Here is a 24,772-nt window from a genome sequence, read left to right on the forward strand (position 1 = left end):
GAGGGCATGCAGCTGACGGGGGGAACCCACATTCCCTAAGTGCCATGACAAAACACACAGTCACACGGTGGAGTGATTCGCTGCTATGTCGACTACGGCAGCTGCGGCTAAGAAGCAAACGATAACAGAGCAAGCAAGAGGCTCCCCAGCTACTGCCACAGAAGAATAAAGTTTAAAAACTGAGGAAAACGTACGCTTTTAAAGAAAAACTTGAAACATGTAAAGGAATAGTTCAACCAAAAATGTTGTCATCTCGTCATTTGTTCATGATGTTCTGAACCCGTACTTTCTTCCTTCCATGGGACAGAAAAGGAGAGTGATCATGGAGCTCTTTTTCACACAATGAAAGCATATTTTGACATGATGCTAAACACTATTGGCTCTTGCGAGTCACATGACCAAACGCTATGTGCAAGATTAAGTGTTCAAATGTAAAGTGGATGAGACCTAAATTTCAGTTCGTTTCTGACCATACACACTACTGTTCAATAGTTTGGTTAAAAAAAAATGTTACGCTCACCAAGGCTGCACAAAAATACAGTAAAATCCGTAATACCGTAAAATATTACAATTTAAAATAACTTTATCACTCCTTCCTTCACTCCTTGCTAATTCTTCAGAAATCATTCTAATATGCTGATTTAAAAAAATAAATAAATAGTATTATTATCAATGTTGAAAAAAGTTGTGGTGCTTAATATTTTAGTGGAAGCATTTTTTTTTCATGATTCTTTGATGAATAGAAAGTTAAAATCTTTTGCAACATTATACATATCTTCAATTGAGTGCATCCTTGTGGAGTATTAATTAATTATTAATTCATCTTAGTGACCCAAAACTTTTGAACGGCAGTGTGGTCTCAGAAGATCTGAAATATTGCATAAGTGGACCGTTTTTATGGCAACTGTGTGGTGTTTTTCGTCCATTTTGGCAGCTCTTGGTCACTGTCTGCTTTCATTTTATGATTTCAAACAATCCTTTTTGTGCTCCATGGAGGGGAAAAAAGAAAGTCATACGGGTTTGGAACAACCTGAAGGGGTGTAAATGATACCAAAAGGTTCATTTCTGGGTGAACTATCCCTGTAACATCCAAAAAGAAAATCAAATCAACATCTCACCTATCATTAGCCACATCAAAACAAAGACCATGTGAAAATGGAACAAAATGAAGTAAATGAAAAGTTCAAACAAAACAAGATCAAATCAAATCAATGCAGGCTAGAGAGGTCCCAGTACCTTCTCACTATGGCTATGCTCCTCGTTTAGGGTAGTGCTACTGCATGTATCAACCCCCGAGTCTTTAACCTGGGGTTCACACCACTCAGCATCTTCTTCCAAAGAGTGGCCCCCAAAGCGCACCATTTTCTTTTGGCCCTCAGATAAGGTGTGTGACTGCTCAAAAGTTTGTCTTTTTCCCCTTTGACTGTCCCCTACAGACATGGGATAAAAACAGAAAGAAAAAAAAGACATGCAGAAGTGAAAATAAATCAAAAGAACCATGAAATGACAAAGAGTGACTGAGAGAGAGACAGAGAGAGAGAGAGAGAAAGAGCTGGGACATTAGGCTCCGCATGTCTCACCAAAGACATGGAGGAAGCATCGCTGCTATGCCACGTTGTATGATCCCACCAGTGGCCATCCAAATCCCCTGTGAGCGCCACACACACACACACACACACAATCCCAGCACGCACACATACAGCAGAGAGCAAAGGTAGTTTGTGAAGACAAAAGAAACAGAGACATTTGGGGGGGAAGAGACACACTGTATTCACTCATACTCACTCACTTAAATGTTTCAGGCACACTCATACTTTTTGTTCAGACTCACACTTATTGTACGCTGAATATATGGAAGAATATAAAGAATTGTCCCTGGTAAATGCAACAGAATGCACCGTTGTACAAAACCACAGAAGAGGTCAAACATTTGCACTGCTCAAAGAAACTTGGCTGAAGACGCTATCTTCAAAGTCTGACTAATAAGATCTGAAAAGATCTTGGGTCTGGGCCGTGATACACTTTAGTTGAGGAGGGGGGGGGGGGGAACCAACACACAATGCCAGCTTCAGTCTAAAATGCAGTTGGTGCACACTCTCTTAACCTGCGTTCCTGCATTTGGAGAGATATGACATCGTCAGGTATAACACTTGGAAATGACATCATCAAATATGACATCATAATCAGAAAAAAATAATCAGTTGTGATGCCTTTACGTGTAACATATGGCCTGGAAAATCAAATATGAAATCCAAATATTACATCAAATATGACTCGATTAAATATAACATAATAAATATGGCATCTAAATATAATAACATATATGATCTCAGCATATTATTGTGTATAGTGTCGTTTTAGTGCTTTAATATTTTCAATTCATTTATTTTAAAAAAATTCAGTTTTCATTTAAATAAAGTTTTAGTAGTTTTTTTTTATTTCAGTTTGAAATTTTATTTCAAGTTTTCAAGTTTGAGTTTTTCATGTAATATTTATATTTGATTTGATTTGAATTAACAAAATGGTTTTAACAGAATTACTTACAGCTTTTGGTGTTAAAAAACGACTGTCAGGATTTACTAAAGACACGCAGTGAAGAATTAACGCTGAAAAGGTGTGGACACGGTTATTTTTGCTGCTGATCTTATTGAATATGCATTTGTTGGAGTTTCCCTTTCAGACGCAAAATTTATGGGAGGAGAGTATTTAAATGGATCACGCAAGGTTGATTTACTAATGTTTGCGCTCGTCAATTTACTGGTGTTTGCGGCATTATTTAACACTCAAAAAAAGCACGTCTTAAACCAGATGCTAACTGATAGATTGCGTTGGTCATTATGGAAATGATCCGGCTGCGTCTGTGTTATTTAATTTGCGCGTCATCAGTAGATCACATGCAGAACTTTCCACTCCCATCTGTGCTTTTTTTGGAATTGTGGTCTCATGCTAATTTGCCCTGTTTAGTAAATCTGGCTCTTAGTTTTACATCAGTATATGGCATTATCAAATACCATGCAATATTCATACGGCAACATCAGATAGCCTATAATAAAGTAGCATCATAGTACTGTATCTACTCTATGCTCAAGCTTTGGATTGTAGTCGTGTCTTAAACATCAGATGAAGAGAGCAGCTTAAACAACAGACACTGATCTACATATGGGACTCATTACATTAAACTCTAAAACACTAGCGCCGGTGGTAATGACAGAGAGCTGAAGACATGAGAATTAATGAACAAAAGAATAAGTAGTTTAGAAAGCAGCCTAAAGCTCTTCCTGTAGTACTTACATAAACCCACCCAATGCAATGTTATATGGTCCTCCAGAAAGTCATATAGTACAAACATTACAATTTTGAATGCCATGAATATCCTTAAGAATATCAGAAATTAAACACAAAGGGAATAATTTTGGGAATAGTGGCATACAAACAAGTTTTTATGTATTTAATTTTATTTAAAGGTACACTGCACCTTTTGGTGCTCTAGCTCTTAATAAACAAAACTGCATGCATCTTGCAGAAGAACACTGTAGCTGGAGCTACTTCTCTTTGTATATGTCAGAAACCCAAATATAAACACTTATTAACATTATAGACGTACCGCAGTGATTCAGGATTGGAAGATGGATTCATGATGTACTCGGCCATTATACACATTTTGAGCAACAAAAAAAAATTACATACTGTACCTTTTACTATACTATTGTCTATGCATTTTTGCAAAATGTGCAAAATGTCTATGCATTTTTTATATATATGTATGATATGGGAAAATATTCAGTACATTTTATATCACTGTATATAACAGTATTTATCAGATATAGTTATGTTTGCTGGCAATGAAAAAATTTTATGTGATAATGCAGATTTTTGCATAATCCAGTGTTACTGACTTAAAAAATTAACAATTAAAAAGTATTTAAATCAAATTTAATATGAGAACTTGATGGATGCAAACCAAAAGATGATTATTTATATATTAATTATAGATCTCACTTCATAAAAAAACTCATACAGAAATATTCACGTATATCTAGCATGGTTAAATATTATTAATTTTAATTTAAGTGACATGACGTGAAGGCCAAGTATGGTAACATGGAATTTATCTTCTGCATTTAACCCAGCCAACTTAGTGCACTCACATTAGGAGCAGTGAGTAGTGAGCACACACACACACACACACACACACACACACTGCAAATCATGGACACATACGCGCCCGGGGAGCGATTGGAGGTTAGGTGTCTCGCTCAAGGGCACCTCAGTCATTTCCTGCCGGTATTGAGAATTGAACCCGCAACCTTTGGGTTACCAGTCTGACTCTCTAACTATTAGGCCACGACTACTACTATATATATTATAGTAAAATCTTTAGCACATTTAAGGTGAATTCGGGTAAATTACGCCATGTTTTTCCAATAATCACAATGACATAAAGTGTCCCAATTTACCTGCTACAAAACAATAACCGTAGCTACAATTTCAGTGCACATTCACACTCTCCGCTTATCTGTGTCGCAAATGTCCACTATCATCATGCTATACTTCTGTGTCCTTCCTCACTCTCTCTCTGAGTTGGTAGTAAAAGCGTGAGCGCAGTGGTCTTAGCGGCTGCGTTCTGGGATCTATTTCTCTCTCGCTCTCACGTTCTCGGCAGAAGGTGGAAGTGCTGATTCAGGCCTGAGCACAGCTCCCAGGCTGCTAGTGCATGGCTCTCCATCACTCTGACAACTCAATAAAAACCCAGTGTAAACTATTAATTGGATCATTAATTATTGATGCTGTTTTTACTACGAGTGAAGGAGACAGGAGAACAGAGAGAGAGACAGACTGAAGAGAGCGACATGGCATGCAATCATAAAATTAACATTGATATTCGTCTCTGTGAAGGTTTCGAATAGGACAACTGAAGATGAGGTCTGATTGGTTCCCCTTGGCATGACGTGGAAAAATCATGTTGTTCATTTGCACGTGCTGCATGTTTACTCGATTCGCTAAAAGAAGTATGCCAAAAATTCTACCCAAACCAATATCGTTTTTTTTTTTATGATTATGAATTTAAATTTGGTATATTTACATTTCTGATTTTTAATGTACAGTTTTAACATTTATTATATTATTTCGTTTTTACAGTTATCTAAAAAAATTATAGTAAAATATTAAAAAAATATTATAATAATTAAATATTTTAAAATATTATATATATATAACTATTTTACAATTATTAAAGAAATCTTTAAAGATATTTAAAAAACATTAATAAAATATATTATACATTATTCACACCCATATACATACAAACATAAACACTTCTCATAGACACACTCTCTCTCTCTCACTCTCTCTCTCTCTCTCTCTCTCTCTCTCTCTCTCTCTCTCTCTCTATATATATATATATATATATATATATATATATCAAATATTTCATTATAATTATAATTCAAGAAAACAGTCATTTTCTGTAAAAATGATGGCATACACAGCAAATAGTTACTGATTGGTTTGTAATTTTCAATTATTCTAACACTGTAATTCTTACAGTTTAAACAAAACCTCATCTATGCTACCTAGCGAACAAGTTGACAAGCAGAGCATGTACATGATCAAAAAATGTAATCCAATAGGGTCAGCGAGCTATCCGTATTGTTGAGCCCTCAGCCCTGTAAATGTAAATAATGATGGGTGATATATTGATGAAACAAGCTGATGGTGATATATTGATATGTTTAGACACTCACATCACTCTTTGATTACCACTTAGGCCTACTAAGTGTCTTCTAAGAACACACGCAGTACTGAAACATGAATGTAACCCTGTGGACGCCAGACAGTTTCAAAGCATTTCTCCTGTTCTGTCTGCACATCTGCTGATCGATAAAGAGGAGAACAAAAAGAGAGACCACTACACTAAATCACATGAGAGCACGTCAATGTTTTTACAAAGCTTTAGCACAGGCCATCACATTTCCACGGAAATACAGGTTATTTCTGCTGACAGTTTGAAGAGCAGAATAAATGAATCATGCGTATCTAATTATATCTAGAATGGGTCATCTCAGACCTGCACGATTAATTGTTAAAAGATTGCAGTCTCGATTCAAACACCCACGCGATCTTATTCCTAAATGACAATGATTCGCCTCTGTCTATTAAACCTTTGACACGTACGATCACAGTGAAACATAAATCTGTGTTGGCGCTCCCGCTGAGCCAGAGAGAGCAGTTGTCATGTATAGATATGAAACAGCTTCACAAACAGTCTCTTCAACAACACAGTATCGTTATTTCTGTGATAAAATAGTTCAAATGATCACAGATGTACCAGGGATATAAACACTGATGTCTACAGTAGCGATCAAAACAGAGGAAATCACCTTTTGAAAGTAATGTTTTGAATGTAACGAGATTTGTTCAAAAACGCTGATTCATCCAGTAATGAACAAGTGAAGTCCTTGAGTGAGCCATTGAATCATTCATTTCAATCAAATGAATTGAATATGTTTTAAATAGACTGCAGCAATTAACATTTTGTTAGAGCCCGTAGTAAATTACACGCTTTTTTGTTTAGTTGTCTATTCAGAATTGTGGGAGAATCGTGATCTCAGTTTAACACTAGAACCGCAATGTAAATTTTACCCATGGCTGTTTTTCAAATGTCCATGACAGATTTTCGATAAAATATCCACGGCTCCCAGTCATTGACTTTTACTAAAATGGTGTTATTTATAATCCCATGTTGTTAATTTAAAAAAATAAATAAAACCAGAATAAAAAAAAATGGCATTTATAAGCGAATTTACCCCTATTCCTTTATTTTCGCAAAACATGTAGGCTTACTGTAAACAGTCACACACGGTCAAATGAAGATGTTTTAGCCTATTTATAAATGTTCAAACTTTGGATTAATTATACATTTTTGTTTTGCCATTTTTATTGTGTATTGTTTGCTACTGTGTTGCTATTTATTAAAGTCTGCCTGTTTCCTGAAAAACAATATTTCCAATCTATGATGTAATGAATAAAACAATTTTCATGATTAACTCCAAGTTTATTGGTGTTGTTCTCTTATTCAAATTATAAATGATAAAACTAAACAAATTATATAATTCTCGTTGTCATTGCAGGCTGATTTAGCCATTCACCAAAAAGTGATTCGAGTAGCCTGCTTAAAATAGCATAAAAACAGGACAAAAACATAGTTGATGACTAAAAATAATCATTTCATGACCTAATACATAAGACAGTGGACAGACATATTACGTTTTTTAGCCGTATCAAAACAGTAATTATTTGCATGGGTAAATTGTACCCACTGGCAGTTCTAGTGTTAAAGGGATAGTTCACCAAAAAAATTTAAATTAGCCCATGATTTACTCACCCCAAGCCATGCTAGGTGTATATGACATTCTTCTTTCAGACAGATGCAATCGGAGTTAAATAAAAAAAAATCCTGCCTTTTTCCAAGCTTTTATAATGGCAATGAATGGCAGCCCAAAATATTTAACGCTCAAAAAAGTGCATCCATCCATCATAACTGCTCCACACGGCTCTGGGGGGTTAATAAAGGCCTTCTGAAGTGAAGCAATGTGTTTGTGTAAGAAAAATATCCATATATAACACATTATAAAGTAAAATATCTAGCTTCTGGCGGACTGCCTTCCGTATTCAACTTACGAAGAAAGCGTAACTGCGGAGGTTGTCTGTGATCTTAATACCGTGCGAATCGGCCATGTCTGTAATTTGTAAAGTAAAAATTCCCCCGCAAATAACCTTCCATATTTCGCCGAACACAGTGGTCATGTGATAATATTAGTCCCGTGCGAATCGGTATCTCTGTGATTTGGCCAGGATTTGGAGGGTCGTATATTACATTTTTGCACGTTTTTTGTTTCCTGTGCGCCTTTTGATCCATATTTTGCGAAGAATGGAGGCTGCATTCATACGTGCGAATAGGGCTCAAGACGTTAGATGTAGCGTAAGCATTTTGAACTGCGAGAGTGATTGAACTAACGTGATTCTCACTTTATCCAGAATCGTGCAGCTCATTGTCATCTGGTTAAGCTCCACCCCAAATGTTTTCTGATCATGGTGCATGCTTTTTTTTTTTTTGTCCATTACATAATTCACCCCGGAATTGTACAAGGTCTTTTTTGCTGGTCTGAGAGCAGGTCTAAATGCAGAACGAGTCAAGAGCCAATCAAATCGGCTTATCCAGATCCGAAAACAGGCCTGCAGCCAAGCGGATGCCATGGTAACCTACTTTCACCTCATTACATCTGATCTTCAGACAGTCAGCCGGCAAAACAAATAACGTCAAAACCTGCATTGAGAACAGGAAGCCTGAAATAAACAAACTGTCTGCTCAAACGAAAAACGAAAACCAGTTCATGGCTAAAGTTGAACTGTAATAGTGTCCAAAGGCATCAGATGTCAAAATGGATATCCAAGTTTTGAATACTGTGTTTAATGCATTATTTAAAGGAGCTTTATGTAATGTTTTTCAATGTTAAAATACTTTCCTTACCAGTTGAATATGCTCCAAGTAAGCTATTAGTAGGATGTGACACTGTGACACTTTCCAATCCCTGCTCTCACTTTGTCTTAATATGTGTACTTCCCTTAGCCTGGATGCCAGCCGAACTTAGCCCCGCCCACAACATTTGAGGTCGGGAAGTTCGGTCTGGACTTGATCCGTTGTGGAGCAAGTATGCTCGAACCAAAGCTGTTCGGACCAATCAAATTGTCAGGGCGGGCTTTATACGACGATGGACAGACGATCAACCATAACGTAATCGTCCACGTCACCAAAGATTGCTTGGGTTGAATTTGTTTACTATGTGAAGAATTAGGCATAATTATACTACGGGTTAATGGTATAAGAAGTCGCTGATAGCGTCATTACGTGCTAAAGGCATAGGTAAAACAGTAGCAGACTCAAGAAAGGGGAGGCCCTGCGGGGCATAGGTAACGTCCCCTCTACAGGAGCCCGCCTTGGACCTACTTGTAAAACCGGCAAAGATTGTTTACACTCATCTTCTCCTTCTACTTCTTCCAGCGTGCGTACAGTTGAGTTCTGTTGACAACTATGTGTCGCTCAGTTGCTCTGATTGGCTTTAGGTCCATCCAATTGAGTGCAGAGGCATTTTCTTTATATTCTGACTAGAATCTGAGTATGAGGACGTCAGGCTATTCTTCCCTACTATAGTATGCAAAAAGCAGCACATCAACTGAGTGGTGTAAAATGTACACTACCATTTAAAAGCTGGTAAGATAAAAAAAAAAAACAGAATTACATGTTAGGCACACCAAGGATGCATTTATTTGGTAAAAAAATAAATAAATACAGTAAACAGTAAATTGTGAAATATTATTTTAAGTTAAAATAGCTATTTTTGGTGGAAAAAAATGTCAGGATCCTTTGATGAATAGAAAGTTTAAAAGAATAGCATTTATTTGAAATAGAAATATTTTGTAACATTATACATGCCTTTACTGCCACTTTAGATCAATTTAATGCATCCCTGTTGAAAAAATAAATATTAACCTTCTTTTAAAAAAATACAGACCCCAAACTTTTGAAAGGTAGTGCACTTTTTGTGCAACTGATTCCACTGAAATGTATTAATTTTGTGGTGAAATATATTAATTTTCCAGAGGCCTTTTTTGTTTTTAATGGATGTCAATGGATAAGAGGCTTCACTAGGCTGAATAAACCGCTTTTGTGGGAAAACAGCTTATCATTTAATGAATCGAAAGCCTATCAGCTAATCTTCAACATGTTTGCCCTTAAACATTCATTTTCGATTAACCTATTTGAGTTTACACCAAAAAAAATGCTGTTTTATAAGAGTAGTCACGGACAATTGCACGACAGGTAGGATTCAGTTTACAACACTTCTCACTTATTTCTATGGTATCCGCAAACAGTGACTGACTGTCACACAACTCTGAAAGAAATTCAGTGACGTCAAGCCTCTAATGTGATTGGTTATCAAGGCACACATGACCAGAGTTAGCTGTTATGCTTTCTAGAGCCACGGACCCTCATACTTCCCAATAATAAGACCACCTCTGATTTTGTTTCATAACAATTTCTGCACCACTAGTGCCACATTAATGACATATTACACTCTGCCCATGCTATTGATCAAGCAAACAGGTAGCCACGCCCCAAACTCACACCATTGCCTGAGTCACTGTTGCTATGCCGGGCTGATCAAATAAACAAGAACAATGTTTTGATTTCACTTTTCAGTGAAATCAATCTACTTATAGATGTCTGAACAGGCACATTTGAACTGGGATAGAAGAGAGTATTTTAGCATAAAATTGCACACACCTTAAAGGGATAGTTCAGCCAAAAATACAAATTCTGTCATCATTTACTCACCCTCAAGTTGTTCCAAACCTGTAATATTTTTTTTGCAGTTTTTTTCCCCATACTATGGAAGTCAATGGGGCCCATCAACTGTTTGGTTACCCATATTCATAATCATACAGGTTTGGAACAACTTGAGGGTGAGTAAATGATGACAATTTTCATCTTTGGGTGAACTATCTTTTAAAGTGAAGAAAATGTTTGTACATAAACCAGCTGAACCAATAACACAATGATGAAATCAAGTAGAATGGCCGATTGTCAATTTGTAATCATGCAGAAACGCTACTATCCCTGTGCAGTATCTCCTCTGTGCTCGGCTCTCATGTGCGATAAAGCTGACGGGAAAGGCAGTCTTATCTGGCCTTATGTGCTCTTCCCTCCTCCCTAAAATCCACCTGACCTTCAGAGAGAGCGTTACTCCTCTCCTCTGGTTAGAAGTGTGGCTGTGAAACCTGGAAGAGCGGAACATCAATAATGTAGAACTGTACGCTGGGTTTTGTCCCTAGGATGCTTATATAAGTGGCTCGGACTCAGTTGTTCTCACTGCAATTCTCTGTCCTGCCGCCACCAACTGGACCCAATCACACAAATCAAAAACCTTCCTGTTTGTTGTCTACGCAGTAAATTAAGTGCATGGGATATAGTGCTGGGTGGTATATCGGTTCATATACCGATGTTTATTTTTGTTATGATATGAATTTTGATGATACCGCAATACCGGTATATGTCGCTTAAACAACGTTCGGAACGCGGCACAGCGCGCCACTGTTTGAGAGAGGTCCCTTTTCACTGTTGCACTGTAGTGAGAAATCGCCCCCTATACCCTTAAATAGGGCATTATTTGAGGGGACAGCCATTTGTAGTGGTGTCCGAAACCATAGTGGACGTTATTGAGTGCACTCATGCAATCCCAAATTGCACCGCAATAACGAGTGTATAGCCGATATACACACAACGACTGTCCGACTTCACGCACTCGTTTTCATTCACTCCTTCAAGTGAACTAGAACTATATCAGTGGATAACGTAGGGAATAGTGATTGAGGGTTTAGGGGGCGATTTTGGATTTAGCCTATGATAACAGCAGAGAATTCAAACAACATGATGTGATCATTCCTGCGTAATAGTCGCGGATCTTCGCGGCCGTACCATGGCTGCAGCGCCGCAATGATTCGTTGGTATTCTGTGAAACATGGTGGTAGTAAACACCTTTGACTTACTATCACAGCCCTTTACAACACACAGAACCATGGCTAATCACACAGGTAAATCCACAACACAATTTTTCGGTTGCAAGCCTAAAACTTTCTCTGCAACTACACAAACTTAGTGCCGGTCACATTGAAAGTTACCTAGCTGGGGGCTACTTTCAGGCGCTGTAATTTCATTGCGCTGCTGCAGCCATGGTACTGCCATGAAGATCCGCGACTATTACGCAGGAATGAGAAAGTAGTTCCTAGCCATTTAGGTGTAGAAAATCGCAACTTTTAATTTTCAGTTGGTCTTAGCACACGATGTAACTGTAGAAGAGTCAAGTTTTAAATAGGAAAAATATTGAAAGTGTCTTTGGTCATTTATTGAATGAGATGCTAATGGATTGATCAGAATCAATGATGTATGCTAAGCTATGCTAAAAGTGCTACAGCCAGATACAAAGATCGGTTGAATGGATTCAAAAATGATGAAACTCAACTATTTAATTCTAGGAGACTTGTAAAATGAGCCTATTTTCAAAAAAAGTGGAGTGTTCCTTTAACAACGCTCACCACATGGATCATATCAGATACAGACCGGAGCGAGCGCGCTTAAGTTTTTTTATAGACATATATCATATACTCTAGCACTGATACTACAGCCGTACGTCTGATCACGCCCGCGATGACACGATGGATTATTCTGCTACAACGAAGACAATGATGTAAGTTAATAGACTGACAATTCAGAGAAGAATGGGCAAAAAAGTAACTGCTTTATTCTTTCTGTGTTAAACTGACGTGTGTTGTTTGTTCAGCTGTAGTGCTCTTAAATGTATTGAAAATATCCTTAGACCTTTTAAATGTTCTTCCGCGTTTCTCCCTCGTTTTGTCAGTTTTTTGTTATGGGGTTAGATTTTTTAAATGCTTAAGGTACCCTCAACTCAGTTTTTTTCTCTCCGTGGTCATATTTTAATATCCATGTGTCTATAATGAGCGTGTTGCAGGTCTGTGTTTTATTGGCTGTTGTCTCTGCACAGCATCTTTTTGTGGGGCTTTGTAAACATGTATATGTATACACGAAACCGGTATAATTTAGAAAAATACAGAGATATAAATTTTTGGTCATACCGCCCAGCACTACTGGGAGATGCAACTAACCAATCTTGTCGCAATGTATTCTTACCCACAACTAGCCCAAATCTTTTTTGCACGAAAAGAGCCAAGTGGATATAAAAATTATCGCTGTATGAATGAATAATGCAAAACAAAGGTGCACTTGATTACTTCACTATTAGAATTGTGTGCATTTGACATTATTTTTTGGACATTTTGTGGATAACATTTTCTCATTACCACAATGCATCCAGATTTTTACTTTTGCTTTTGTTTGTATTTCCCATTATTCTTAATGACGATTATCAAATCATTTATAAAATAAAACGCAATAAAAAAACGAAACTTATGCAAATTTAAATCTGTGTAAATTAAATGCAATACAACAAATATTGTCGTAATGTATAAATACTTCCCAATTCAACTGAAATAATGTACCCTAGTTTTGTATAACTGTAGGTATTTGGCGGGAAAATTCATTTTCAGCTTAATTTTCTTCAAAAAAATATATAATCTATAAAGATTTCTCAAGCATACTAATTTCTTTAGGGGTAAAATTTTTAAAGTAGATAAATAAAAGCACTTCTAATATTAATATTTATGATACTACAGAATAATCTCATCTCTCTTTATCGCTTGCTCTAATATTCTTTCTTTCCTTATCTCTGCTTCTTTCTTTTCCACTCTATCCCTTTGTTATGTAACATAATCCATTACATCTGATCTGAGGGAACCAAGACCCAGCAATATCTGCCACAGGAGGACAACAGAGAGAAAACAATAAAGAGGTAGAAAGCAACACACACAAGTCATACATACTGTAAATGGACACCAGTGTTGGAGAGTAACTAAGGACAACTCATTTTCCAGCAGCTGAGAAAATAATAAAAAAAAGTTGTGTGGGTATCCAATTTATTCTAGTAAATTGGTTCCTTTGGACATTTTATGTAAATGAACCAGTTCAAAATGAAGCGATTCACTGATTAATGTCCCTTTTATGTCTTTTTATAGCTAAATATTTAGATAAACACTTCATTGGCGTTAACTACTTTTTAGTCATTTGACTGTTGTTGAATTACTTTAAATAGTGAGTAGCATGAAGCTTGACAAATTTTAAAGCTTCTCCAACAGTGACGAACGCAGCGAGTCATCTTGAAATAAACACACAGGTCTTTCTTCATACTCCCTGACCACACACACACACACAAAGAGGCAATTCACTCACATACAGTCAATTCTCTCACACACTCACACTGTGAAACATCAGCATCAATCAGAGGTTATCAGCATATATGAAATATTATTCTAAAAGTATTATTTAGTTACTTCCATGTAAACAAAACTCTAATATTAGCAACAGTTTTAAACTATTACTGTAGCACTAGATCTTTATTGCATAAGCATTCACTAGTTCAAAAGTTTGTGGTAAGATTTTTTTTTAATTAATACTTGTATTTAGTAATGGATGACAGTACCGTAATACATTTAAAAATATTTAAATTTCATATAAATGCTGTTCTTTTGAACTTTCTATTTATCAAAGATAAAAAAAATGATCAGTTTCCACAAAAATAGGAAGCATCACAACTGATTTCCACATTGATGATAATAATAAAAATGTTTCTTGAGCAGCAAATCAGCATATTAGAATGATTTCTGAAGGAATCATGTGACACTGACGACTGGAGTTATGATGCAAAAAATTGAGCCATCATGTTTTAAATTGTAAAAATATTTCAAAATATTACTGCTTTTACTGTATTTTTAATCAAATAAATTCAGCTTGGTAAGAAGAGACTTCTTTCAAAACTATTTAAAAAAATCTCACCAACCTCAAACTTTTGAACGGTAGTGTTTTTTCTATAAAAATATATAATTTATAAATAGCTGCATTACCTTTCTCGCTCACAGACTCACTCTCGATCTCCACATCCTCACAGCTAGTGTACTCAGGCGTGGTGGCCAATTCCTCCTCGGAGCTGCTCAGAGACACCTGCCTCATTTTGCCACCCCTCTTGGTCTTGTGAGGTTTGGGTGGCGGCGGCCTGACGGACTCTGATTGGTCAGAACTGAGCGAGTCATTCCGCAGCATGCTGTCCATCTTCTCTCGTTTACTCTTCCGCACGGCCGAGGCGGGATCCAGGAGCTGCTGCCTGTGGTGGGAGTCCACATTGGGGGGACTGTGGTTGGACCTCCAGTGAGTGTGTCCAGGACCCGGTGAGTAGTGGGGACCTCGCAGGGGCCCAAGGGGCTCCTCCATCTCTGTGTACGCCAGGGAGGCATCGCTGTGACGCCGTTCGTGCCTGAAGCGCGAGACCTCGGCGTGCATGCGCATCTGCTCCTCATAAGGTTGTGGTTTGACTGGGTATCGGGCCAGATTCGGGTCGCTGCGGTAGCGGTTCTGGTACTCCTCCTGCCGCTGTCGTTGTAGCTCGTGCTCGCTGAGGGGTGGGCCATCGGGTAGGAAGCCGGGTTCCGGAGGGTACTCTTCCTGAGAGTGCCAGCCGCCCCGTTGAGCACGGTATGCCCCTCGCGCTACCTCTGCGTCCTCGTAGGAGCGGCCGTAGCCTCCTCGCCATTGGCGGTCTCCGGCCCCGTAGTCAGACGGTGATCGTGGCATGCCGCCCTCCCCTGGGGCATACTGCGAACGCTCCGCCTTTTCCTCCCTTTGGTCGTATTTTTGGTTTGGATCCCTGGTTGCTGATGGGCTTCTTTTCCTGTTGGTGACAAAAAAAAGAGTGAAGTTATTAACTCTTTCTCCGCCATTGACGGAAATGTTCATGTTTTCACTGTTATACTGTAGGGGGTGCTATTACACATCTTCTGAAAGATTACTGAATCTCCTGATGAAAAGACATGTGAAGAAGAAGCAGAAACAAGCGATAGCATATTTAAGCAGATGCATATGTAAATCACCGTGATCATCAACATTAAACATCATATAGATCAAAACTGCCTAATGTCTAGAATGGACTATAGGACTGTGCAAGCATTGGTGTTGATGGACTCGATCTACTCCATCTGTGTGTATAAGACTCTATCAGTTTGGTTTTTTAAGCAGAGGCTCTGTTCTTTCTTTTGAAATTTTGCATGTTCAGATATTCACTAGACTGGGTAAACCCAGCCTGATCTGCCGGCGATTTGATTTCGCCCTGCAACTCAGTCTGGAAACCTATACATTCATTTCTACTGCTTCTGTTACACTTTTGCGGGAACCAATCACAGACTGGCTTATCCACCTGGCACGCTATTGGCGGGTTTAACATGATGACGGATAGAGAAGCGATGGGTCGTTGCTCGTTTATCACGCCTCTTGTGGTCTGATTGGTTGAAGCACTATCCAATTGCATACAGAGTCATTTGAATTATGCTCGCTTATCACGCCTCTTGTGCAGTAGAAAATACAGAGCAGAGCTTGATCTGGTGGTAGCCAGACAAGATATTCACACAACAAAATATTCTGGGGGCCATGAAAATTTTGTGAAAATCAAAAATGCTGGGGGGGTTTTAAACACAGGGGGGGGAATAGTTAATAGAATGTCATAGGTCAACGTAAAGACCAATTACTAACTTGAAACACCTCCATAATGGCTTCTGTGCTGAGAATGAAACATGTACTTTCATAACTTTCTCTTCAAAGATTATCACAATTTCCATAAAAAATAATAAGCAGCACAACTTCATATAGCATATCTCAACTGCTTGATTTCTTGTATCATCTCAAAATGTAAACTATATTTTTGGCCAGCTCTAATCTGTTAAATGCGACAGTAAGGCATGGAGATATTATGATATTATAAACATTAACATCATGATTTTCTGTAAAGCTGCTTTGAAGCTGTATTGAAAGACCCACCCACATCACAAGCAGTTTTAAATCACTCCTCCACCCACTTTATTCCATTCTGGTAAGTATCCCCCACTTTTCAATATCCAGTCAATTCCTGATATGTAAAATCAAATCCCATCCTACATTTTAACTAGTTCAAAATGCTGTTATTTTTAAACACGTCAGATTACGTAGGTAAAACGGTTTGCAAACAAGCTTTCACACGATGTTAAAATCATTACACAGACTTCAAACTATAAGAAACAATATGTAAACTTGCAAAGTCAGCATCAAAATCCTGTAACAAACGTAAATGTGTCATCTGATGCGGAAATCACGTGTGAATCCAGACAAAGCAGCAGCACCATCTAACCTCATTATAATTCTTTTTTTAAAGCAGCATCTCATTTTTAAAATGCATGCTGTGTGTTTACAAAAACAACCTGCTGCTAATGTGGTTACAACAGTGCTGGCTGTATGTGTCGGAAAAGACAAATGACACCAGTGTCCCTGGCATATGAGTTTCATCTTCAGAGGGAATAAGAGTCTTTGGCTCACAGGAAGCCCTGAGAGATACTAGAGAAAAAAACTCTGTCTATTAAAGAGTAAAGTTTAGAGTCTTGAAAAGCTACAATGCATCCGCTCTTCCCATACCTCTAACCTATATCACACCCCTTCTGGCACAAAAAGAGCTTCAATTCTCACATGAGATCTCTCCTTCTCAATATGACAAAATTACAAATTTTGTAAATCCTAAAAGATTCCTCAGATCCTAGGCCAAAATCTGAAGTCTTGGATCGTTAGTTTAACATATTCACCGACAGCCGTCTGACCATTGTGATCAAATTGTACCTCAGATGAAATTCTGGCAGTGTCAGTAGTTTTGACGCACAATCCTGTAGTGTGGCTTCTCCTATGACAACTGTCAAATCAAAAACCAATAGGAGCGCAGAACCTAATGACACAATCAGTGAGACAACAGCGAACTTTATTCTTTATTCTCCGCACACATCATCTTCATTTTATTTTCAAGAGAAGCAATGAGCAAAATTAACGCTAGTCAAGAATGTGTTTGTTTGCTAGCCACATTTCAATCGTGAGCGTAATGCAGCTCAGTCACCGAACGTAATGTAAAACTGATGTAAAAGTCTGACAAGCAACAGTCGTATAGGACTATTATAAACCGTACAGTGTGCATCCGGCTTAATCTGAGCAGTCTCCATATGAACAAACAATTGTCATCACATTCTTCTGAAAACAAATAATCTGAGAAAAGTCTCAACATGAACTCAAACAATTCTCATCAAATTCTTCTCAAATCATATAACCTGAGCTATACTATCCACTTTAATCTTATATTGTAGCTCTAAACTATTACTGTATGCCAATAATCATCTGGTCTCACATAGCCAGACCTTCAGACTGGTGGCAGAAGGTCTGGGGTCCTATTTTAACGTTCTGAGCACATGGTCTAAAGCGAATGGTGCAGGTGCACTTAGGGGATGTCCAAATCCACTTTTGCTAGTTTAACGACGGAAAAAACGGTCTGCGCGCCAGGCGCATGGTCCAAAAAGGTTTTACCTATTCTCTTAATGAGTCATGGGTGTGTTTTGGGCATAACGTACAATAAACCAATCAGAGTCTCATCTCCCATACCCTTTAAAAGCCAGTTGTGCTTGCACCATGGCGGATTCGCTATTTACATGGCGGAATTTGCAAGCGGAAAGACTGAACACTTCTCCAGAGAGGAATCCTTTTATTTTTAATATTTGGCATGTTTGTGTGCTGCTTTCATTGGCCAAGGACCACCCAGAGGCCATTTGACTGACATGTAAATTAACAAATCACAGTTAGTCTTGTTTCGTGTCATGTTTAGTGGTGTGAAAATGTAATGTTGATGTCCTTACAATAACAGACCAGTGTTTAAAACTCATAGTAGTCTATGCTGCGAACTTTAGATACTTCACATACTTTTGAAAATCCAGCGGAAATCCTGCAGAATTCAACCAATCAGATGACGACTTCAAAAATCCTGAAGTGTTAAGTGTGCCAAATGCATCAGACGTTCAGCCAGCAGTCCGTGGACATGACGTCTGAGGCTGAGACTAATAATCATCTCGTGTCTTTTTTATTTCTCCTAAGGACTTTCAGGAGAAACATCATGACGTCATTCACGACGCGTGTCCAGTCTGGCGCATTTTCAGATCATGCCTATGGAAGCTTAACTTTCATAGGAATTCATTGAAAAGTTGAAACACTCACTTTGCTCCGCACTGCTCTGTTATGAATGCCCGAGACGAGCAGACGTAAGCATTTACATTCTGTGAGGGGTGGGTTGAAAACATACAGAACTAGCTCCTACTACAGGCTGTAGTCTCTAGCCTCTGGCCAAAAAATCCTCAGATGACACAAAATGACGATATTTGCGTCATCGTAGGATTTTTTTCCCGAAATAAAATGCATAATTCTCTCGTCTCAGGGGGACATGAGGGGGGAAAGTACGATAATTCGAATTTACTACCGGGTTTCTACTAATACAAAGCTTAAAGGGATAGTTCACCCAAAAATGAAAATTCTGTCATCATTTACTCACCCTCACGTTGTTCCAAACTTGTATGAGTTTCTTTTTTCTGCTGAACACAAAAGAAGATATTTTGAAGAATGTTTGTAACCCAGCAGATAGAGCAACTATTGACTACCATAGTAGGGGAAAAAATACTATGGTAGTCAATGGTTGCTCTATCTGCTTTGTTACAAACATTCTTCAAAATATCTTATTTTGTGTTCAGCAGAAAAAAAGAAACTCATACAGGTTTGGAACAATGTGAGGGTGAGTAAATGGGTGAACTATCCCTTTAATTCTAAATCGCTGAAGTAACCCTTTAACGTTACTGTCACGGAACCAAGTGTTGTGGAGCTGAGCAAGGCCCCTGGAGTGATTGTTAAAAAGATGAAGGCAACACACGCCTCGCGGGCAGCGGGACTTTTATTATGACACAGTCGCCGGCACCATTTCCGCATTTCCCGTCATGAGTATGAGGTAACACAGCTCTGTTTATCATATTAGATACATTTGAGTATGTGTTAAAAATGAAGTTATGACGTTACTCTGTGCGTTCGCTCAGCAGCTGCTATGACACTTGTTGCACACTGCAGTCAGAGGAAAGGGTTTCTGCAAAATAAAACAGGCGACTCCCTCACATGTCCCAGTTCCTTGGTTAAAATAATGATTTTCTCACGATTTACAAATAGTTGGAAGCATTTGTGACATTGTAAGAATTCAGCTAAACAAAATATATAACACTGGCCTAGTGGTTTTTGGATATTTTACAGAAATTTTTTTTTACATAATGCACCTTTAGGTCTCCTGAGGTATTAAGGCACAAATTTGGAGCAATAAATGTAACAAATTTCTCCTTTGTACAGCAAATATTGCAGCAAAACTGAAACATATTGAACGTTCTTATGATCTGCATATAAAGCTAGCACACCAGCTAGCGATGAGGAAACCACGGTTTAATAATATCTATCTGTTTTTCTGCAGGGTGCTGTGATCTTTAGTGTGCTGTTCAGGGGTCTGGAGAGATCTGTGAGCTGTTTCTGAGTATGTACATGTACTGACTGATTAATGATCGTATCTCCCGCGTCCCCTGGGCTCTGCTCTGGGGTTTTACTATGGCCGCCGTGTCCTGCTGCATTATTCAACAGCAGCCTGACACAGTCGTGCACCATTCACAAATCCAGAGCACTGCAGACGCCTGTTTGTGTCTGGGATCGTGTGTGTGTTTCTGGAAAAGAATGGTGAGGAACAGCAGTTTTGGAACGTAGAACCTAATATACATGATATAATATACAACCAGCATTATTGAATAATAAACATGAACAATGTACTTTAGATTAGCTTAAGCTTCCGCTAACAAAAATTAGCCATAATTAGCCAAAATGAGTTATATATTTGCTTCCATTCAAGTCCATTCTATTCATAGTTTCCACAAGCACACACACACCTGGCAGGCCAATGCATTACATCACACACCAGTTTATGACTACCTGAAACGCACTGGATGCTCATATAATCGCTAACGCCACCTGCCCCATATCAAAAGCAATGATAGCACAGCTGGGCATTTTGTCTGTGTTTAGTATGCAGGTGGGCAGATTTAAACTACTGCACAGGTCACATATTATACAGCATTATTCCTATCTGCACACTAACCTACAGCATTTTTTTATCCTTAGCATGATTAGCACTGCGGCTAACTAGTAGTCTCTCTTCCTACCTGTAAAAGCTGAGTGGATATAGGAGGAAAATAAGTTTTATAGTGACAAAAAAATAGTATAAGCTCCACACAGATTTCTCACAGATTATGCAGTACAAACAAAGGGTGTTTTCTACAATAGTCAAGCTGTATTCACACTTCACTGTAGTAAAAACACTCATTTTCTCTGTCAGGTCAAGTCAAAGTCTATTTAACAGAAAAAAATGCCCTGAACAACATGCCGATTGTGAGGGAAATGTTTGATAAATCATAACTAACCTTTTTTTTTCTTGCAGGATTAACATTTATATGCTTTTGAAAACTAAATGTCCCCAAAATGTAGCCTATGTCTGAATATAACAAAAGAGGGGGAAAACTAAACAGCTGTCTGAATAATATACATTTAACCTCGTGACCCTAGCAACAAATTGAAGTATCAATCCAAATTTGTTTTTACCAAGTAGAGAATTATACATATAACGAACCAATCATATTAGAGAAAAATGATGTAATGAATCATGTCACCTTTGCCATGCACTTATTCTATATAAACGGTTGTACTCTTCTGGTTGAGGGGACTCTCTCTGAAATTGGTCTGAGATCCTCCCGGCCGTGATTAAAGCATATTCAAAGGCATTGTCTGTCTGATTACTTCTGCACGGCAGGCTAGACACTCGAGATCTTACTTCTATTCCCAAGTGATGGTGTTTAGTGGTGCACGCTGCACAAGAGATCTTATTTCCATTCCCAAGTGATAGTGCTTAAGTGGAACACTAGAGACATATTCACAATGGATAGAAAGGGACGAGATGTCATCCGACTCAAAGCAGTACTGGATAGTCATACTATGGTGGTACCATACCAGTAAAAATACAAAAATGTCCCTAAGGACACACAAGGGTTATACGTATATGAATGATTAGACTATAGTAATGCTAGAATTGGAGTTAGTTAGTCAGTTCAATTAATTTCTGTAAATAATTTTTAAACTGCACGCTTCAGCTAATAATTTCAAAACCCTAATTCAATGATTCTTTTGAGTCACTGCACACAATTATTCAGATAACTAAGAAAGAATTTCCTGGACAGAGACTCACAAAACAACAGATATCACAAAACACAAATCCGCTATACCCAAATTTAGCCATACCCAAAAATCTACAGAGTTCTCGCCGAGTAGTTGGAGTTGGAAATTCAACTGGCTGTCACTTTCGCTTCTAACAGGTGCAAAATAGTCAAATATATATGTATGTAGACAGTGATACACGTAACTAGATACGTAATTTAATTACAAAATAAATGTAACTGTAATCAGTTACTTTTACTGAGAAAAAAATGTGTAGTTAAATTACAGTTACTTACGAAAATGTTAATGATTACAAAGGGGGTTACATCTGAATATTTCCTGTAAAAAGCTAGGAAGTGATGCTATTCTGATGCTTTTGACTGGTTCTCGTTTGAATTTGCAGCGCACCACGTCTGCCAATTACATCAATCCACATTGCCGCTGGAAGCTTTAGGCTACAACCTGTCTGAGAGTTGCCACCATGGCGAGTGATAAAAATGTGTTCCAGTACTGGAAATGAGAAAAGTAATCAAAAAGTAATCAAATGTAATCAGTTACATTACTTTAATAAAGTAATTGAAATAGTTACACTACTCATTACATTTTAAATAGGGTAACTTGTAATCTGTAACCTATTACATTTCTAAAGTAACCTTCCTAACATTGTATGTAGATAAATACTGCCGATTGAGAATTGTGGATACATTTTATTGTGGCAAGCAGGGTGGGGCCGAGAGCCGTGGGAATGGAGCAAGGCCGGTGGCGCGAGTGCTAATAAGCGCGACACACTGGTCTCGAGTCTCACAGAGGAGCTCCGGAAGATAAAAGGAGGGGTGCAAGACGAGAGAGGACCAGGCCTGGACTTTAAGTTTTTGTTTTTATCATGTTTATATGAGGCAGCAGTTTGTGAGGGGCTACCACTTTACTTTCGTTTTGTAGTGTTTATTTATTTTGATATTAAAGTCTCCTCCTTCTCTGAGCCTTGCTACAATTATCATGCATTGTTTTATTGGCATTTACAGTAGGCGTAAGTTGCGGGTGGGACAGACGGGACTAGTTCCCACCACTTTTTGCCAGGGTCGATATTGTCCCCACCATTTTTTTAAACATATCACGGCATATATGTACCTTAGTGAAAGGAAGCATCTCCAGTTAACTTGCAAAGTATTCATTTAATCTTCTTTATGTCAAAGAGATGATCTGACGCTGCAATGTGTGTTTTTGAATCACGCTGAGTGTTTGTTGCCGCTCATATTAGCGGCAGAAGGCAACAGTGTTCTCTTTAAGCGCTCTTTAATCTACCGCTTTAACACTGTTTGTGAGACAGCGCTATTCTCTCCGTTGTAATCACAAAACAAAATGCACACAAACGTGTTCCTGCTCTTGATATAACACTTTTTTTTAAAAACATGATAATTTTTTTTTAGGATTCTGTGATGAATAGAAAGAGAAAAAAAAATACATAAACTACATGAGGTCTGATTGGAACCCAGAACATTTGGCACGATAAACAAAAATCACAAAAACAAGAAATACGGATAAATGTATTTATTCACTTATGTAAAGACTCTGGGGACTAACAATATATTGTAATATAGTAGATGTTAGGATGGGACTATCACGTTAAACATGAGTTCTACCCCAAACTTATGAATGGAAGTATCTGAGAAGGCAACGCTATCAAAATATCCATCCCTAAATGATGAAAAATATATCAAGCAAATACATAAAAAATAAGATTTATACTGTATTATGTTGGCTAAAAATAACAACAAGCCCTTAAAGTGAAGTGAAAGCAAAAGAAAATAATAAGCAAGAGTGTAAGAGTACAATGCAATCAACCTGAAATTACAGCCCTCGGGGGCCCCAGCTACATCTAAATGTTAGAAAACAGAGAATTGTCATACGCACCTTCACACGTCAGCCACAAGCCTACTGAAATGAGGCCACACAAACTGATACTACAAACGGTAACCGTTGAATGAAGAAAATCCACTGCAAGCAGGTGTAGGAAACAATACAGCACACTAACAGTCTCAGTCCTTTCGGTAGTGTTAGAATCCTCTCAGTTCTGATGTCAGGACGTCATTTTCACCGAAATCAAATCTTCCCTCACTGGCAGTCGAGTAAATCCCACATAACGTTGTCTAAAATGTGCTGAAGAATTTCTCAAATGCCCTTCTCTCTAATCATTCTCCCTGATGTCAGTGACATAGCGCACACAGACTTATAAGCAGCCGCAGGGCATGCTGGGGGCCCAGAGCGAGGCTGAAACAGGTTGTAATGGATGACCTGTGAGCAGAGATGGAGATATTTCTCTGGGACATGGGCAGCATTACATGCTTCAGCCTGCTGCTGATTGGTGGAGATTCTGGCCACGGCCTGCTAAAGGATTTTATTTAATCTGGTGTAACTGTGTGCCAGAACAAAACAGCACTCTCAAACCACACAAATCACAAATTTGTGCTTTTTTTCCCCCTCTCGTCCTGATTTTTTTTTTTTAAGACAAGGGCGATTATCTTTGTAAATCTAATTCTGTCTGCTTTGCACAAGAGTAAATTGGAACATGCAATGGCTTTAGACATACAGGACACAAACATGCTCTGAAAAATCGACTATGTCAACATCTGAATAGAAATTAAAAGTATTTCTGTTTATGATTTATTTTCCCAGAACAAACTGAAGAATATGAAAAACAGAGACGCTCTATTACAATTGAGCCTTTAAAAGCTGAAGCAAACTACCGTGGACACTATGATAAAGTGATTCTACTCAACAGTAATGCCATAGGATTTATGGCCAGAAAAAAAAAAGAAGGTGGGGTGGGTCATCTTACCCCGACTTTCCCATAGGTTTATTTAGGCAGCCGAAACTATTTCGAGGTTAATTGATCTAATGAAAACCATAGTATTATTATGGTAT

The 24,772-nt window shown here is 38.2% G+C and overlaps 1 protein-coding gene across 1 annotated transcript in view; it reads right to left on the reverse strand.

The window, feature by feature from the left end:
- The window catches only part of rims2a (regulating synaptic membrane exocytosis 2a), a 159,634-nt gene extending 135,486 nt beyond the window's left edge, over positions 1–24,148 (reverse strand). The window contains exons 1-3 of the mRNA XM_079837860.1: positions 23,762–24,148; positions 14,593–15,413; positions 1,237–1,430 (exon numbers count right to left, since the gene is read on the reverse strand). Of these exons, the coding sequence (XP_079693986.1) occupies positions 1,237–1,430; positions 14,593–15,316 (918 nt within the window). The 5' untranslated portion in view covers positions 15,317–15,413; positions 23,762–24,148. The remainder of the gene's footprint in view (positions 1–1,236; positions 1,431–14,592; positions 15,414–23,761) is intronic.
- Between the last annotated feature and the right edge of the window lie 624 nt (positions 24,149–24,772).

Source organism: Gobio gobio, assembly GCF_949357685.1.
Source record: "Gobio gobio genome assembly, chromosome: 15".
In the NCBI taxonomy this organism is placed as follows: domain Eukaryota; kingdom Metazoa; phylum Chordata; class Actinopteri; order Cypriniformes; family Gobionidae; genus Gobio; species Gobio gobio.